At 41.4% G+C, this 17,322-nt stretch overlaps 2 protein-coding genes across 3 annotated transcripts; both read left to right on the forward strand.

The window, feature by feature from the left end:
- The first annotated feature begins 54 nt into the window (after positions 1-54).
- On the forward strand, positions 55-3,796 carry sumo2a (small ubiquitin like modifier 2a). Its single transcript, XM_079629324.1, has 4 exons — positions 55-192; positions 1,458-1,586; positions 3,141-3,212; positions 3,309-3,796. Exons 1-4 carry the CDS (start codon positions 172-174, stop codon positions 3,369-3,371), a joined length of 285 nt encoding a protein of 94 aa, XP_079485450.1. The 5' UTR covers positions 55-171; the 3' UTR covers positions 3,372-3,796.
- A 668-nt stretch (positions 3,797-4,464) lies between these two features.
- On the forward strand, positions 4,465-9,574 carry jpt1a (Jupiter microtubule associated homolog 1a). 2 transcript variants are annotated; one of them, XM_079628784.1, is made up of 5 exons: positions 4,465-4,651; positions 6,243-6,382; positions 7,432-7,538; positions 7,690-7,717; positions 8,398-9,574. In XM_079628784.1, exons 1-5 carry the CDS (start codon positions 4,596-4,598, stop codon positions 8,541-8,543), a joined length of 477 nt encoding a protein of 158 aa, XP_079484910.1. In that variant the 5' UTR covers positions 4,465-4,595; the 3' UTR covers positions 8,544-9,574. The 2 variants fall into 2 exon arrangements, with proteins under 2 accessions (XP_079484910.1, XP_079484911.1); XM_079628785.1 differs by having other exon boundaries at positions 7,432-7,529; positions 8,398-9,568.
- The last annotated feature ends 7,748 nt before the right edge of the window (positions 9,575-17,322 follow it).

Genomic DNA, 17,322 nt, shown 5'->3' on the forward strand with positions numbered 1-17,322 from the left:
TGTCACGCACTCAGCTTTGCTGCTTAAATGCAGCTGGAGATATTCCCCATGGATATTCCTGATTTTGTCAAATCAAGGGGAGGATGAGGGTAATGAATTCCGGAAGTGGGCCCTTTTAAATGTCGTCATTTCCGGCGGCATTACGCGCGTTCGAGAGAGGCAGAGGCAGTCATGGCAGACGAGAAGCCTAAGGTTCGTTTGCAAGGCTCTTTATAAATGTTCTTATAAGCACAACAATTCTTTGTTATATGATTAATGGGGACGTTGTAACGTTATAGTTTATTTTCCTCTCATTTATTGTTCATTTATTCAGTTTCTTTGTGAAATTGTGATGTCTTCCATAAAGCTAACGCGCTAATTATCCTGTTCGCTAATGTGCCTCGAACCTCACACACACTACAACTACAAGCGATAAGACAGAACTTGTAGTAAACAAAGCACTGTATTTTGGAAGCGCGCAGGCCAGGGTCCACTGCAGTTTCTCGCGGGCTCACTGATTGTTCGCGCGCAAAGATCTGGACACGCAAATTATTACCGAGAGTGCAGCGTGGGTTTATAACTGACGCGTTGTAGGAGTCCTTTTTGTCCTATTTGTTTATTTAATCTTGTTACGAAAGACTTTTCTTTTTTTTTTACTTAAGTCAAAAAAAAGTTATTTTTTTAAGTCGTGTTTTTTGCGTGTCACATTGGAAACGTGCTTTTCAAACCTGTACTGAGGAGCCCCAGCCACTGTACATATTTAATGTCGCCCTCATCTTACACATCTAAATCAGCTCAGTAGTAGAGACTTGAATTAAGTGTGAGTGATGAGCGAGTGGGGTCCCGAGGACATGTCTGCGAACTCTTACACAAATCACTTAATTTGAAATCTATAATAAAAGAAAATGGCCACATTGTCTGTAGTGTGGTGTTACATTTATTTTGTAGGTTTATTGTTATTCTGTTCTTCAATACATCAACGCTCGGTTCTCAGTTCTAGTCCAAGACTAAAATGCATGTTTGAGCTGCTTTAAAAAAGCAACTTGTCTCATCTTAAAATCTATGTCAGTGCCTCTATCTAAATCTATATCTTCAAATATGTCAGTGCCATTGTCTCAACCAGTAATGTTTTTTTTCTGAGGCACATTTATAAAAGCAACTTAAATGTCATCATAATTAAGATAAGGAGTAATCCTGGCTTAATCTAAGCGCTGTCTGTGAAATCAGGCTATAATGTCTAATGGTTTAAACTTTGGAGGTCAGTATGTTATTTTAGATGGGTGAACTAACTTTTTTCACTTATTGGGTATGCCCTTTAAACCCTTTTATTGAACTGATTTTGTTTTTGTTCCTTTCACGATTCCAAGATGCTACAATCCAATTATGGTCACTTACTATATATAATGGTGACCAAGCATGCATTTATTCAGCTTTTGCTGTCTGTATTTATGATAATTGTATTTTACTTTAAATTTCAGGAGGGTGTAAAAACAGAGAATGACCACATCAATCTGAAAGTAGCTGGGCAGGATGGCTCAGTGGTTCAATTCAAAATCAAGAGGCACACACCCCTCAACAAACTGATGAAAGCATATTGTGAGAGACAGGTAAAAAAAAAATTTTTTTGCATTCATCTGCATCATTTACCTTCCCTTACAGTAACAATCACCCTTCCTTTAAGTGCACAGGTTGTCCATACTTGCCACTAAGAGATGGGTAAAGATAATTGGATATAAATCTCATCTGTATAAGGGTGATGGAAACATAGCTATTGGTTGCAGATACATACTGTATTTGCAACCAATAGCTATGTTTCCATCACCCTGTTTTTATGCGCATTTTGAAGTATTGCATCAGAAACAAGTGATGGAAACGCGAAATTCGCAAAAATGTTTTAACGCTTACTTGGTGGTCTTTGACTAGTGAGAATAATGGGAGATAGAAACGCATTTGCTGAATAAATTCTGATGTAGCGAACATTAAACCCCCGTGACTAATCGGCTGTTTTTGCTGATGTGTTTTATTTAGTGTTGGTTACAAATACCATCGTCATCTGCTCAAACGACTTGATAAACTCGCCTAATTCACATTTGTGTCTCTTTTTTCTTTTCTTTTTTGCAAACTTTGAAAAGATTTGCTTCACGTTTGAATGGAAACCCAGTTAATGCGCTTCCTTGCACAACATTTAAATAGTCTGGTTCAGTATTCGCAGAAAGCTAGTCTAGTGTCGTGTTATCAGTCTAGATCTGCTCTGGGGAGTATTATGCATTTCTGTGATTTACATGCTCACAGCTGCACATCTGTGCATTTCTCAGCAGCAGCATGTGTAGTCTGCCAAGACCAAATACATCAACATGCTCGTATCCTTTTTCCCAGAGTTTCTCAACTCGCGTCCTCAGGAACAACCTCCCAGAAGGTTTTAGATGTGTCTGTATTTAACACACTTAGAAGCTGATGAGAGATTTTAATTAGTGAGATATCCAAAACTTTTTGTTAGGTGGTTCCCAGGACTGCAGTTGAGAAATGCTAACATGTTACAACAACTCATTGCAGAACTTGGGTTATAGATCATTCTAAATGATAAAATTCATACAATGTGTTAATAAACCTCCTATAAAACAAGGCCCTTTCAAATTACTCCCATTAGGGCATCAATGCAATTGGGTTAATCCATCTCAAGCAGTCCAACACAGGTTTTTTTTTTTTTTTTTTTTTTTTTTTTTTAAAGGGGGATTACTTCTATGTATTGCTTTTGCAATAACCAGTATTATTTTTTATTTTCTTTGCCATTGTGGCAAATTTTGGCTCTATAGATGTTTACTGAAACTTTCAAATCTCAGCTCATGATGTTACTAGCTCCTGGGAACACAAACTGATCTCTGAAGCACATAACATGGTACATCTATTAACATTTTCCACATTATTGTTCCTTAGATTTAGTTTTGAATCCCAGAGCAAGGGATAGTAGAAATCTAGGGAAAGTCTGAATTCAGGTGGATCGGGACACTTTTACCCAGTCATCTCAATGGCAAGAAAGTATCAACTTGATCAACCTGAATTCGTCATTTGACTGGGCCTTTTCTCCACAATATTCCACTTGGATGTTATGTGTCTAAAGCATGCTTATCAAGCAGTCAAGTCAACATTTGATCTGTTCACAGGGTCTATCAATGCGTCAGATTCGGTTCCGGTTTGATGGGCAGCCAATTAATGAGACTGACACACCAGCTCAGGTACAATTCACTGATATGACCAGGTCTGGATGTCACCATACATAAAAAAAAAGAAAGAAAGACTATAAATGATATGAATACTTTATCTATTTGCAGTTGGAAATGGAGGATGAGGATACAATTGATGTATTTCAGCAACAGACTGGGGGCCTGATGTAAAAAAAAAAAACTACCTCCGCCCTCCATCACCATGTCCTCCTCTCTGTCCCCTGCATTTTTTTTTAATAGGCTGACCTCCCTCCACTTTGCCAAAACTTGCGCTCTAAAATGCCCATCAGCTCTCCCAAATCAGATGGATGGCAAAATATTTGTGTAAACGCTGATATATTTCATCAGATGTTGACCTAAGAGTGTTAAGACTAAAATGCTTTTGATCAGTCATCAGATTTGGTATATAGAACTTTTGTCAGTGTCAGTTCTAAGGTACTGTTTTGTTTGCCTAGAGCCGTTGGACTTTTTATAAATATTTTATATATGTTGATGTATTTCTCTTTTGTACTCAGGCTAATTTTATTTAGTGACTTGTGTTGTGAATTGAAATGTTGATAAGATTTTGTGTTGGAATAAAATTGTTTTACAAAACCACTTGAGGCTTTTTTTTTCTTTTTTACTTAAGTTAATTATTACATTTAAAAGAAATAACAACATAGTTAAATGGGATATTTTGTTTCCATTATTCTTTTATTTACATACACCTTGTAGAACCTACAAAATAACATCATAAAAATTATTTTTTTTTGTGCTCCCTGAATAAGCAATTTCACAAAACAAATGTTTACGTATAGTCAAGACAAAACACAATTTAAATAAGACTTCAAAAGTGCACATACGCAATTCTTAATGTTTAAACTTTGTTGTGATAGTTGCTAGTGAAGTCCATTATTGTTAGTCCTGAGCAGTTAAACTGCTCACTGTTTTTCAAAAGAATCTGGCACATTTGGTTTTCTAGCATGTTCTGCATGCGGAGCGGTAGTATATAAACCATTTCCAGCAGCAGTGACTGAGTTGGAGATCCATCTTTTCATTGAAGCCAATTGAGGGACTAAGGTGTAAACACTTACAGATCCTCAAGAAAGCAACACAAATAGGAGATGGGGTAAATGTTTTAATAGGGTGCAATGTGACTCAAACGTCGACAGGTTTTATTCTAAACTTATGACACCAACTCTATTTTTTTTACTCCACTATCTGCTCTCTGGCGCCGCTCCAGTGGTGGATCTTCAGAAGTGCAGTATTAATCGCGTCTAATGGGCGTGTACCGGAGCGCAGATTCAGCACTAGAGACTGATGACCTGAGCAGGAGACGCTCTTTGTGGCTTGATGACAATAATCTGTCGAATATACTGTGGGGAAAGCCGTGAACAGAAGCTGTGAGTGTTCCAGATGACAACCACCACCACTTATCAAGGCATGGATCCGACCGGGAGGAGCAGCTCCAGGTGCTGATAAATGATGTCTATAGGAAGATAACAATGCTCAAGCGGTTTAGGTTGTTGCAAACAGCAAATTATTTAAGCTTTATAATGGCTAATGGTATCTAAGGACGTTATATGAGATATAATATCAATGACAAAAGACAAAATTATTCTCCAGCTGAACGATATTGGTTTAAAAACGGATGGCGATGCTGATGAGAATGAGCACCATCTTCGGTACAAATATTGCGTTTTGGGGATAAAATGGTACCCCGTAGCTCAAAGGCAAAGTGTTTATAAAAAACAAATTGGTATATATATGCCTATTTTATTGTAGCCTACTAATTTGTGCATCCTTCTGACAGTGTCTGAATCTTGTTAGCCTATTTAGACTGGAGAGACACCAGCATTTTTTGAGACATGCGGTCGCTTTCCAAGTCTTACAAATGCATGCTCCAAAATTCTGTCTAGGTAGGCAACTCGCTAGGCTTTGTGACACGGCCTCTGACTGCAGTATCTTCAAAAGAACAGCCACACAATTAGTTGTTGAGTAATTAAAACATCGTATTTACTGCACTGTAGCAGTCGTTTGTACATTTGAAAAGAGTCCCTCACCACGCGTTCTGAGTACGAGGATGCTTGAGCGCGCGCGTGTGTGGTTAAGGTTGGGTGCGGTTCAGCTGCTGTAGTAAAGAATTATATTACGCTCCCTGTTGTATCGTCTTATCGTTTCATTAACTAAATTAACTAATGACGTTTATCACTAATCACGTTTTCAGTCGGACTGGTGGGGGGATTTTGAGTGAGATTTATTTCAGCATGCTTGCTGTCAGACGACAATATCAGCTCAGCTAATTCAAGCTTTATTGGCATGAATAAGAACAGAATTAAAAATATTTCCATTTACAGAATATTTAAGGAAGAAAATATATCAAATTCAAATGATGAATGTGTATGCATGTGCAATTATGAATATTCTAATTGCATGTGATCTACATTCAATGAATGTGCATGTGCAATTAGGAATATTTCATAAAAAAAAAAATCTTTATAAAGCAATACGGTTTATTTTTTCTTTCTTTCTTAAAGGCAAACTCAACTTAATCACTTAATTTTACTCAACATTGTAAGTTGTTTTATTCTTTTTTTATGTGACCCTCATGGGCCAGTCATTTTGGATTGATGTTCCCCACAACACCTTTTTGTGATGTTGTATGTGACAATACAAACACTTAAAGGGATAGTTCACTTTGAAATTCAATTTTGGTATGTTTTAGCTTACCTGAAGTGCATCCAAGATGTAGGTGTCTTTGTCTTCGCAGTAGTTACAATTTTGATATTTTTAGGTCAAACCGTTCTTGTCTGTCAGTCATATAATGCAGGCACTTCAGGTAAGCTAAAACATACCAAAATTTGATTTCAAAGTGAACTATCCCTTTAAGAAATCAAAAATAAAAACTGAACTGTAATCCTCCAAAAAACACACACAAAAAAAAACCCTTTTAAAATATAAGTAAACAATGCGCATAAAGACAAGCAAATTAATGATCGCTGATCGGTTACAAAAGTTGCATTTATGACAACATTTTTAATGTTTCTTTGTTTTCCATCCCAGAGTACTACGTCCACCAGGTGGAGGTTCAAACATCTGCTTTGGCAACGATGAAGACAAATCTGTGAAAAAACACAAAATGGCATCTAGTATATTTGCTGAACCCGAGGACCCGCATGCCCATCGGAGGAACAATCCACCAGGTGCTGATTTTATGATTCATGTCTCGTCTTTTACTTTTTAATAGTATTCTAGGCAGTGCTTTTCGCTTGCATTTGAGATGACTAAACCTTAGAGAAAATGCTAAGAAATATTTAAATTATGGTTTGATGAGTATGCGCTGCTTTAAATGTGATTTTTTGTTTCAGACGTAAGCTGCTGGTGGAAGCAACAATAACTTTATGTGACTCACTTTAGAATGTGTGATAATGAGCAACCAAATGCTGAATGTGTTTCAGTTCCACATTTAAAAACTTGCTAAGTCTGGCTAATTCTTGGTGTGTGGTGCTGTGTGTATTTGTTTTGACCGTACTAAAGCATAAAAATACAGATAATTAGGAAACCTGCTAAGTTCACTCCGAAAAACAATAAATCAGCCAGTTATTCCACTTTGAAATATGTGCTTTGTGTCGGAATGTTAGTTTTTGTTATGGTCTTTGTGATCCTGCCCGTTGCCAATTTACTCAATAGTATTTCGACATCCAGGTTGCCAGTTTGGCGGAAAACACAACATATTGCAGCCATGGAAGCCAGCAAATGAACTGAGTCAGAGATCACAGAATCTACCCGACCTAAAAATCCTCTGCATCCATCTAAAAAGATCTATGTCCAGAGGCATATTAAAACGCGGATCAATCAACTCATCAACTTACAGTGTGAGGCTCGTTGCCTTCAGTTGTCAATTGCACTCATTCCTTAGTTATGTGTCCCTCAATCTGGCAACCAGCGTGAGAGTCGAATCTTGAGGAGGAGGGGAGGGAGAAACAACTCTCTCCATTGTTTTGAATTTGGACTGCAGAACCCATTTCAACCGCTGTCAATATTACACACTGCACCTTAAAACACTTAAACAAATGATAGCTAATATCACTTTTTTACAGAACATTATTTTGTTCTTAAATCTCTTAAAATACTTAATATGCTCTTAAATGTATTTTTATTCATAACAAAGAATAAAATAAAACTTGTATGGGCTGCAAGTATTCTCTATTTATGAGATCAATGCACTTTACAGTTCTTATTTGTTTGAAAGGTGGGAAGCCTACAGGTGTGTTGTGTGGAGAGCCGTCGGCCCCGCTCAGAAGATGTACTGCTCAACCAGTCAGCCAAAGTAGCACCACACACGACAACGTACCTGTGGTAAGATGTAGAGATAAGTTTAGTCATTAATGAGTGAAAACAAACTTGTGACCTTGGATCGAAGTTCAGACTGACTTCAAAGTGGTTGCATAATTTTAAAATGTTTTTCTTTTTAAATCCATTACTGAGAATATGCTTTATTTTTGCACAGAATGGTGATGAAGACTCAGTCAATGTTGGTAAGTGTTCTAACCATTCATATAACTTTGCATCATTGACACCTTTTTTAATTTAATAAAATGGCGCGAACCTATTATGAGCATGTTTTTCATTCATTTCATTTTGATAATTTTTTGGAAGGCATAAAGTAAAAAATGTCAGGGTACAATCATATCACAATTTCATAAAGATTTTGTCCATCAAATCAAAGTTCTAGCCATAAAAGTCTTAAAATATCCAATCATTTAATCTTTTTATGACAAGCCTTCATGGGAAGGTTAGTTCAGGTTGTAAAATGTCACGTGGTGCATGTGGTGTGGTGCATGTTACATACATATAAATAACATCTTAACTATATTACATAATAAAATATTGAATATTTTATTTTAAAATAATGAATAAGATCTGCATATGTATATTCAAGGTTCAAATAATGTTTTTCAAAATGATATGAAACCAGTATAATTAGAGTAATTTGTCTTATGTGTTTTAAGCTAGATTTGAAAAAAAATCATTAACATATTGATTTGTCATTGACACATTTGTTTTACTCTCACTGTCTCACAATGGTGAGAGTAACTGAAAATGTGGCAAAAATATAATAGAAAACAAGAACATTTCCTTTCCAATTATTTTTATTGAAATGTTATAAAATGATCTGATAATTAATTCATATTTCTTTTCATTGTTATGTTCACAGATAGCACAGAAGAACCTAAAGCTGTTCAGGAGCAGCTCGACACACCAGCTCCACCTTGCCTCTCTGCAACAGAGCAGCCTGCAGCTGGGCTTCCTTCTGGCCGTAGAAACCCACCAGGGGGCAAATCTTCTCTCGTCTTAGGCTAAAGTTTTGCTGCACTTAAGAAGAAGATCTGGGCCTATGTGAAACGAGCATCTCAGAGTAAATGTGCTGTTCTGTATTCAGTGCTCATCCTCTGCATAACTGTATTCATAAGCCACAAAGTACTGATTCAGATCAGGGCAATTTAGTCAGAGACGATTGCCACAAATCTCTGAGCTGTGATTCATTCAAAGTATGTCTTTGAATGTGTCGAGTGTTGGTCTCTCAGTCTTGCGTCGACTAAAGACCCCTTAGGAAAAACTAATCCTGTGTATGCACTGCTACTCTCAGATACTACAAACCATAGGCCAAAATTTGCCATCAAAGTTCTCAACATTACCATTTAGGAGGTTACACTTAATTCACATAAGCCTAAGAAATGTCTCCCTGATTCAGTGTTTGTCTCCCTTTTAATGTAGGCTATTAAGTTTTTGTCAGCACTTTATGAACTGTGGTTCCCAATTTTTGGTGCCTCAGACCTGCTGGTTAAAACACAAATTTTCACATCCATCACTGCGGGAAAAAAAGAAAAGGCTGAAATATTTGTAGTTGTAAAGAAAAAAAAAAAGCATTAACACTGATATACTGATCGCTGAAGAGATGTTTACAAAAGAACAACAAAAATGCAATGAGGATTACCAGTTAAATAGTAAATCATTGCCTGTACATTCAGGTGGTGTGGTTAGAGTCGACAGAGCAACAACATGAGAGTGCAATGAAATACTGTGTTACCTTCTCGTCACTAAAGTGACTTTTCTGTGCCAGAAAAGGAGCATGTGAGCAAGCTATTATTTATTTATTTGTGTTTGTTACTAAACATAATGTTATAAAGTATGTACAACAATACAAACAACAGCCACAGTGTAAAGCCATTTTATCTAATCATTCATCAAGTATTCCATAGTCACCAAAAAGATGGAAAGTTATTGCCTTGTTATTTTTGACGTATGCCAAAAAGGTGCTGTATTGTTCTTTGACTTCTTGGAGGAAGTGTGTAATAGAGTGTTAATTTTTTTTATGTACATGAGCTTTTCTCAAATAAAAAAAAATAAAAAAGGCTTTGTCTGTGTTGTCCTGAGAATAGATACAAACGTCACTGCCGTCCAACCAAAGTAAACACCTTACCAGTGTTTCTTCTTATTCTCCATATACACAAACTATTGTATTATAATAGTGTAACGTATACTAGTGTAATAGTGTAATGGCAATAGATGAATGAATATTATATAATATAGGGGAGAGCGGGGCACAATGTACTTAAGAGTCCGAATTCACTATCTCAAGTAAATATAGGCTATTAGTTGTATACTCTTCCCTAGTTTTTACTCTAGTTCTAGCATGTGCTAGAACTAGATGTGCCCTAAGTTCTTTGAGGGCAGATTTTGGCAGGTGTTTTTAGTGATGTAGTGTATTTGTAGATGTGAGTACTAAAACTAACCACTAAGTGTCAGTAGCATTACACTTACCTGTGGAGACTATTGAAAGGTATGTTTTTCGTCTACAACAACAGGGATAATTGATGTAAAGTTGAAAGCAAGGACATGCAATTTCGGACATGCAACAGTCCGAAATTGCATGTAAACAACGCACAACTTCCCTGTAAATCCAGACTCCTCCCAGCCTCTGTCTCTTAAAGAGGCCCATAACAAACACATAATATTCACAGCAATTCTCCCCTTCTGACAAAACTTAAAACAGTAAGCCAAAACCAAGACCACTCATTAGCCTTCAAAATTACTTTTGGACTTAAACCAAGCAATACCACAATCAACAAAAACGGAACTAGTGTTTTTTTGTTCTCTAAACAAACACTACATTCACATTTTTCCATTTACATGGAAAAGCCCCCCCACCCCCACATTCTAAATAAGAGTATTGAATTGTATTTAACACACAAAACAGACAAATCAAAGAAATCAAATTCAAAGAAATGACACAGACGTAACCACTTCAGAATTGGGTAGCCTACTGGCACTCCTTGACAGGAAGGACAAAGCATAGGCCACGTGCACACTCACACCACGGCACGCCACACGCCACACCCCACAGCTGTGAGCACAGCATTCAGGCAAAGAACCCACAACACAGGGATCACTTCCACCCAAATCTGAAGGAAAATAGCACACACGCTAAACCAATTACCGTAAAACTTCAAATAATAGCTGAGTCCCAAATAGTCTCTTTTACAAACCTGGTGTGGCTAGGTTTGGATAAATAATGGCCGGTCTCAATTAGAGGCCTGGTCTGTTTTTTAGTTTCGGGTTATATTTAATCTTCTAAAACCTGTCAGATCGTCTGTTTAAGCCAGTTCTATGGTGCAGAATGCGCATGGAAGAGTGTCCTGCGCATCTGGGCAAGTAGGGTTAGCGGAGGCCGGAGAGGGAGAAGAGGAGGAGAGCGACGAGGAGGAGGAATTTGCCAATGAACTTGTAGTTGAGGAGCGCGGTGATAATGATATTGATGAATAGGGTCATTTTGTATCACACATCACATGATTGCAGTTGTTTTACAGGGTAGCCTTCATTCTGGTTGATGTGTTTCGGGCAACAAGTTCATAGGCTCGATGGATATTACCGGTAACTTGTATTGTCCAGGCCATGGCTGTCACATCGTTTAATTGTTTTATGCTGCCAATAATCTAAAGGTTTATAGTTTTATATTAAATTTACATTTATTTGTCAAATCGTTGTTATGTATATAGTGACTTCACCCCGTGCTGCATGCAATATACATTTAGTTTTACATTAATTTACAGAAATCAGCTCGTTGAATGAAAATTGCTGATGTGATGGGATTTTCAGGTGATATTCTCAATTCATTCAGTTAACGGGCGCTCTGAGATAAAGTGAATTCAGACTGCAGACTAGCAACGATTGTATTTATACAATCATAACATAGTACAGACATGATCTTAATTCCATAATGTCCATAACAATATTGCTGTCCATAAACTGACAAAGTGCGCATCCGGTGTGCGATACCTCGAGTTGTCACAGATGCAGCGGTGCGCTTCTCGTCCGGTGTGCGACCCCATTTAGACATACGGTAATAGGCTAATTCTTACCTTAACTGATTTGTTAAACACATTCGAATTATAAATAAAATGTAATATAATGTGGTAACCTCCTACTGGTCATGCGTTCCGTCTATCAGCCTATGCTATTTGGATCGTTATCTCTAGGCCTAGGCTACACTCAACAACATCTCAACACTAAATTAAAGGCCTAGGCGTGAAAACGTAGACTGTGCACTATTACATCTTGCAGGGTAGTTTGGCAATCTCCACAAATCTGGAAAAATAGTCCAATTTATGTAAAAGATGTAACAGAATGTAACAATTTATTATTAGTCAGGTAAATGTATCATGCCAATTACATAATCAATTTAAAGATAAAAAAAAAAAAAAAAAACATCATGTAAGGGGTAACAGTTTAGGACCAAAGGACCAGATGTTTGATAGAAGACCCGGAGTCAGAATTATAACAAATTGAAGAAAAGTTTTACTGAAGATAGTTTGCAGTTTCATCAGCAGAAGTCAGCTTCAAGACTCAAACAGGAGTTTGTAGGCCGCCCCGCTTACAGTTACAAAGATGACAGCAGTTATACCATTTCATTTCCAAGGTCTAAGGTCTGGCCTATTTGGCCAGGCTCTAACTATAAACAGGAGAGTCTTCTCAAAACAAAGATAATGCGTTCTTTCTCTCAAGGAGAGCTACACTTTAATCTAACTGGAAAGTAAGGCTTTAACTGTCATAATCACTGGAGACTGAAACTGGAAACAGTAGCAGGCGACGTTTATTGCGACAGGGTGACAGTACAAGCAGGTGGAATACGTGACGCAGGGACTAGATGGTCAGGGTCCATGAAGATGTGCGATGGTGAGGTGACAGTGAGAAGACAGGTAATCCAACATGAAACGTGAAGACAGGAACACGGCAGGAACAGGACGCCGGAACACCAACACGAACAACATCTAACAACGATCTGACAATGAGAGGAGATAAGCAGTGAGTATATGTAGAGTGGTGAGATTGCCCGCAGCTGGTGAAGTGATGATGATGGACAGCTGGAGCGGATCAGGTGATGTCAACATTCACGCCCACATAACCACGCGCTCACACAACCACGCGCTCACACAACAACATAAACACGAGACTAGAAGGAACAGAGAAAACGTCTACCGTGACAGTACCCCTCCTCCTAAGAACGCCTCCTGGCATTCCCAGACTCCCTTACCCGTCGATTGTAATCATCGATAAGGGAGTGATCCAGGATGTCTCGAGCAGGAACCCAACTTCTCTCCTCCGGACCGTAACCTTCCCAGTCCACCAAGTACTGAAATCCGCGTCCCCTCCGCCTAGAGTCCAAAATACGGTTAACCGAATATGTGGTCTCCCCATCTACGAGACGCGGTGGGGGAGGAACCGGGACAGGCGGGTTAATGTGAAAATGAAACACGGGTTTGATTTTAGAGACATGAAAGGCGGAATGGACCCTCCTGTACGCGGGAGGTAACTTGAGGCGGACTGCCACCGGACTAATGATCTTGGTGACAGTAAAAAGGCCAATAAATTTGGGAGCAAGCTTATTAGAGACGGTGCGCAAAGGAATGTTCTTAGTTGAAAGCCACACTTTTTGACCCACGACGTATACGGGAGGCTTTGACCTGTGGCGATCGGCCTTGGCCTTGGTGCGCGCCCCCACCTGGAGTAGAGTCTCACGGGCTCTAGTCCAGGTGCGGTGACACCTCTGAACAAAGGCGTGAGCGGAGGGAACCGCAACCTCGGATTCCATACTGGGAAAAATAGGTGGCTGGTAACCTACACTACACTCAAACGGAGATAGGCCCGTGGCCGACACTGGCAACGTGTAGTGGGCGTACTCCACCATAGAGAGTTGTTGGCTCCATGAGGAAGGATTCTTGGACACCAAACATCGCAACACTCTTTCCAAATCTTGGTTGGCTCTCTCGGTTTGACCATTGCTCTGGGGGTGAAACCCTGAAGAAAGACTGACCGTCGCCCCCAGTAACCTACAAAACTCTCGCCAAAATTTGGACACGAACCCCAGTCGGAAACCACGTCAATCGGAAGGCCATGTAAACGAAAGACGTGATCAACGACCGCTACCGCTGTCTCCTTAGCTGAAGGTAATTTGGGTAAGGGAACAAAATGGGTTGCCTTCGAGAACTGGTCCACCACAGTTAAAACCACTGTGTTCCCCTGGGAGGGTGGGAGGGCGGTAACAAAATCTAGAGCGATATGGGACCAGGGTCTCGAAGGAACCGACAGCGGCTGAAGTAACCCATCTGGAGGTCGATTGGAAGTCTTACCAGTGGCACAAACCGAGCAAGCCAAAACAAAATTGTGAATGTCGCGAGCCATACGAGGCCACCAGAATCGTTGCCTGACTAAAAAACTAGTGCGATTAACTCCTGGATGGCAAGCCACGTTGGAGCCATGACCCCACTGGATAACGTCAGACCGTAATCCCTCCGGCACAAACAAACGATTCGGTGGGCACCCGGGCGGAGGCGTTACCCCTTCTAGGGCGCTCTTGACCCTCGACTCGACCTCCCATGAGAGTGTGGAAACGAATAGAGTCTCCGGCAAAATGCACTCGGGAGTAACCGGCGTTCTGAAAAATCAAATATACGAGATAACGCATCGGGTTTGATGTTCTTGGAACCCGGACGGTAATAAAGAGAAAAATCAAAATGACCGAAAAAAAGTGCCCACCGAGCCTGCCTGGAGTTCAATCTTTTAGCAGTTCTGATGTACTCTAGGTTCTTGTGATCAGTCCAGACGATAAAAGGTTTCCCCGCACCTTCTAACCAGTGGCGCCATTCCTCCAACGCTAACTTAACTACCAACAACTCTGTTACCAATGTCGTAATTCCGTTCGGCAGGAGACAATCGGTGAGACAAAAACGTGCACGGATGCATCTTGTCGTCTACAGGGGAGCGTTGGGACAGCACTGCACCTACTCCCACCTCTGACGCGTCGACCTCCACCACGAACTGACGTGAGGAATCAGGGGCGACAAGAATGGGGGCTGAAACGAAGCGGCCTTTCAGTTTGGTGAACACGGCCTCGGCCGTGTCCGACCACGGCCTCGGCCGTGTCCGACCACCTGAACGTAGTTCTGGGGGAGGTCAAGGCAGTCAGAGGTGCGACTGGTTGGCTGAAGTTGCGAATAAAACGCCGATAGAAATTGGCGAACCCCAGGAACCTCTGCAGGGCCTTGCGAGAGTCCGGGCTTGGCCAATCTACCACAGCCTTAATCTTCTCAGGGTCCATCCGCACCCCTTCAGACGAGACGATGTATCCTAGGAAAGGAACAGACTGTGCATGAAAATCGCATTTCTCTGCCTTGACAAAAAGCCCATTCTCTAGCAACCTCTGAAGCACTCATCGGACGTGTTGCACATGTTCCTGGAGAGACGAAGAAAAAATCAATATGTCGTCCAGGTAGACATATATTAACTGATCGATCATGTCTCGCAACACGTCATTGACCAGTGCCTGGAAAACTGCCGGGGAGTTGGACAGCCCGAACGGCATAACCAAATATTCAAAGTGCCCCCTGGGGGTGTTAAAGGCAGTTTTCCATTCATCCCCCTCCCTAACTACGGAGAGTATAGAGGTTCGCTGTTTGTTTAAAACAGCAAAAGTGAAACGTGCTCTGTGGGGGCCCAGTGGGGCAATACTGGTGTGGTACACCACCCCAGCAGAGGACGTCCCTGGATTGTAGGTCCAGTGGCACCGCAAACCTGCTCAATCACTTCCATCTCAGACACGGTTTTAATTATTCTTTTTTCTTTTGATTATTTTAATTTCTTCTAAAGCACTTTGAATTACCACTGTTTAGCTTTGCATTTACTGAATGAGCACTGTGCCACTGTTCGTCCGACTGTTTGCACTGTATTTTATTTTCTAAACTGTTTTAATTATTCTTATTTCTTTTATTATCTATGTAATTATTTTTATTTTTATTTCTTCTATGTAAAGCACTTTGAATTACCACTGTGTATGAAATGTGCTATATAAATAAACTTGCCTTGCCTTGCCTTGCCTAATGCGGACCAAATGATAAGCGTTACGCAAATCCAATTTTGTGAAGACGGACGCTCCCTGCAACCTCTCGAAAGCTGAAGACATCAACGGCAAAGGATAAGTATTCTTTACAGTGATGTTATTCAACCCTCGGTAATCAATACAAGGTCGCAGAGAACCGTCCTTCTTCCCCACAAAAAAGAATCCCGCCCCCGCTGGAGAAGAGGAAGGGCGGATGAACTTGGTTGCTAGAGAATCAGAAATATATTTCTCCATAGCCTCCCTTTCCGGTATAGAAAGTGAATATAACTTGCCCTTAGGCGGAGACTTACCTGGCAGTAAATCTATAGCACAGTCATAGGGACGATGCGGAGGAAGAGAAGCAGCACGAGACTTACTGAACACCTCCTTCAGGTCCAGATACTCTGCGGGCACGTTAGACAAATCCCCTGCTTCCTCCTGAAAAACAGAAACAGGGACAGATGAACAAGCAGATACAAGACAGGACTTATGACATTCCTTGCTCCACTCCAGCACAGTCTTGTGATGCCAGTCTATACGGGGGTTATGTTTGATGAGCCAGGGGTGTCCAAGGACGACGGGAGCAAGAGGTGAGTCCATGATGAGAAATGAAACTGTCTCTGAATGGTTGCCGGAAGTGATGAGAGTTATATCCTCGGTGGAAAGGGAAATGGTAGGAAGTTCTTGTCCATTGAGTGCTCTAACGGCGATCCTGTGAGTGAGAGGTCTGAGTGGAATCTGAAGTTTCTGTGCAAAAGTGTGGTCCATAAAATTGCCCTCAGCCCCAGAGTCCAGAAGTGCTTGACAGTCGTGCTGGTGGACTGACCATCTAAGTCTTACCGGGAGGAGCGTGGAGGTAGATGTGATCGTAGATGAGGTCTTCCTGGCGGAGATCCCACCCGATAGTAGCCTCAAGTTTACTATCGGGCTTGACCTCTTTACCGGGCAGTCGTAAGCATAATGTCCTGTACCTCCACAATACAGGCAAAAGCCCTGGGACCTCCGCCTCTCCCTCTCCTCCCGGGAAAGCCGAGCTCGACCCACCTGCATGGGTTCCGGATCGAATGCGGGACTGACCACGTCCCTCCTGTTGGGCCTCCCGCCCTCAGCTCCTCCGGTGGGTCGGGTAGACGGGGTCCGGCGCTCGACCAGGGACAGCCGCGCGTCCACCCGCAGTGCCAGATCCACGAGCCCGTTCAGAGTGGTGGGAAGGTCCAGGGCCTAGATCTCCTTCTGGACGTGGTCAGCCAACCCATGCAGGAACATGTCCCACTGCGCCTCCTCGTTCCATCCGCACTCCGCCGCCAAGGTCCGGAACTCGATCGAGAAATCGGAGACAGACCTCTCTCCTTGGCGAAGTCTTGCCAGGATCCTGGCAGCCTCTCTCCCCGAGACGGCACGGTCAAACACCTTTCTCATCTCGGCGGCTAGGTTCTGGAACGAGGCGCAGCATGGGTTCTGGTTCTCCCACACCGCCGTTCCCCAAAGCGCCGCCCTCCCAGTCAGCAGCGTTAAAACAAAAGCCACCCTGGCTTGTTTGGTGCTGAAGGTCTGAGGTTGAAGAGCGAATTGCATAGAACAACGTGTCAGGAACGTTCTGCAATAAGCTGGTTCACCAGAATATGATTCTGGTGCGGGTAGGCGGGGCTCTGACTGGGAGAGGCGCGCTGGAGCTGTGGGAGGGACGACCGGTGTGGGCGGCGCAGC

Source organism: Phoxinus phoxinus (genome assembly GCF_949152265.1).
Source record: "Phoxinus phoxinus genome assembly, chromosome: 11".
NCBI classification, from domain to species: Eukaryota; Metazoa; Chordata; class Actinopteri; order Cypriniformes; family Leuciscidae; genus Phoxinus; species Phoxinus phoxinus.

Bases quoted from the DNA above. Each gene is read 5' to 3' on its own strand.
- sumo2a (XM_079629324.1), top strand. From the start codon at position 172: ATGGCAGACGAGAAGCCTAAG. The intron at 193-1,457 runs GTTCGTTTGCAA...TTTAAATTTCAG, and splicing joins TGGCAGACGAGAAGCCTAAG to GAGGGTGTAAAAACAGAGAA. The intron at 3,213-3,308 runs GTACAATTCACT...ATCTATTTGCAG, and splicing joins AGACTGACACACCAGCTCAG to TTGGAAATGGAGGATGAGGA.
- jpt1a (XM_079628784.1), top strand. From the start codon at position 4,596: ATGACAACCACCACCACTTATCAAGGCATGGATCCGACCGGGAGGAGC. The intron at 6,383-7,431 runs GTGCTGATTTTA...TTTGTTTGAAAG, and splicing joins TCGGAGGAACAATCCACCAG to GTGGGAAGCCTACAGGTGTG. The intron at 7,539-7,689 runs GTAAGATGTAGA...ATTTTTGCACAG, and splicing joins CACACGACAACGTACCTGTG to AATGGTGATGAAGACTCAGT.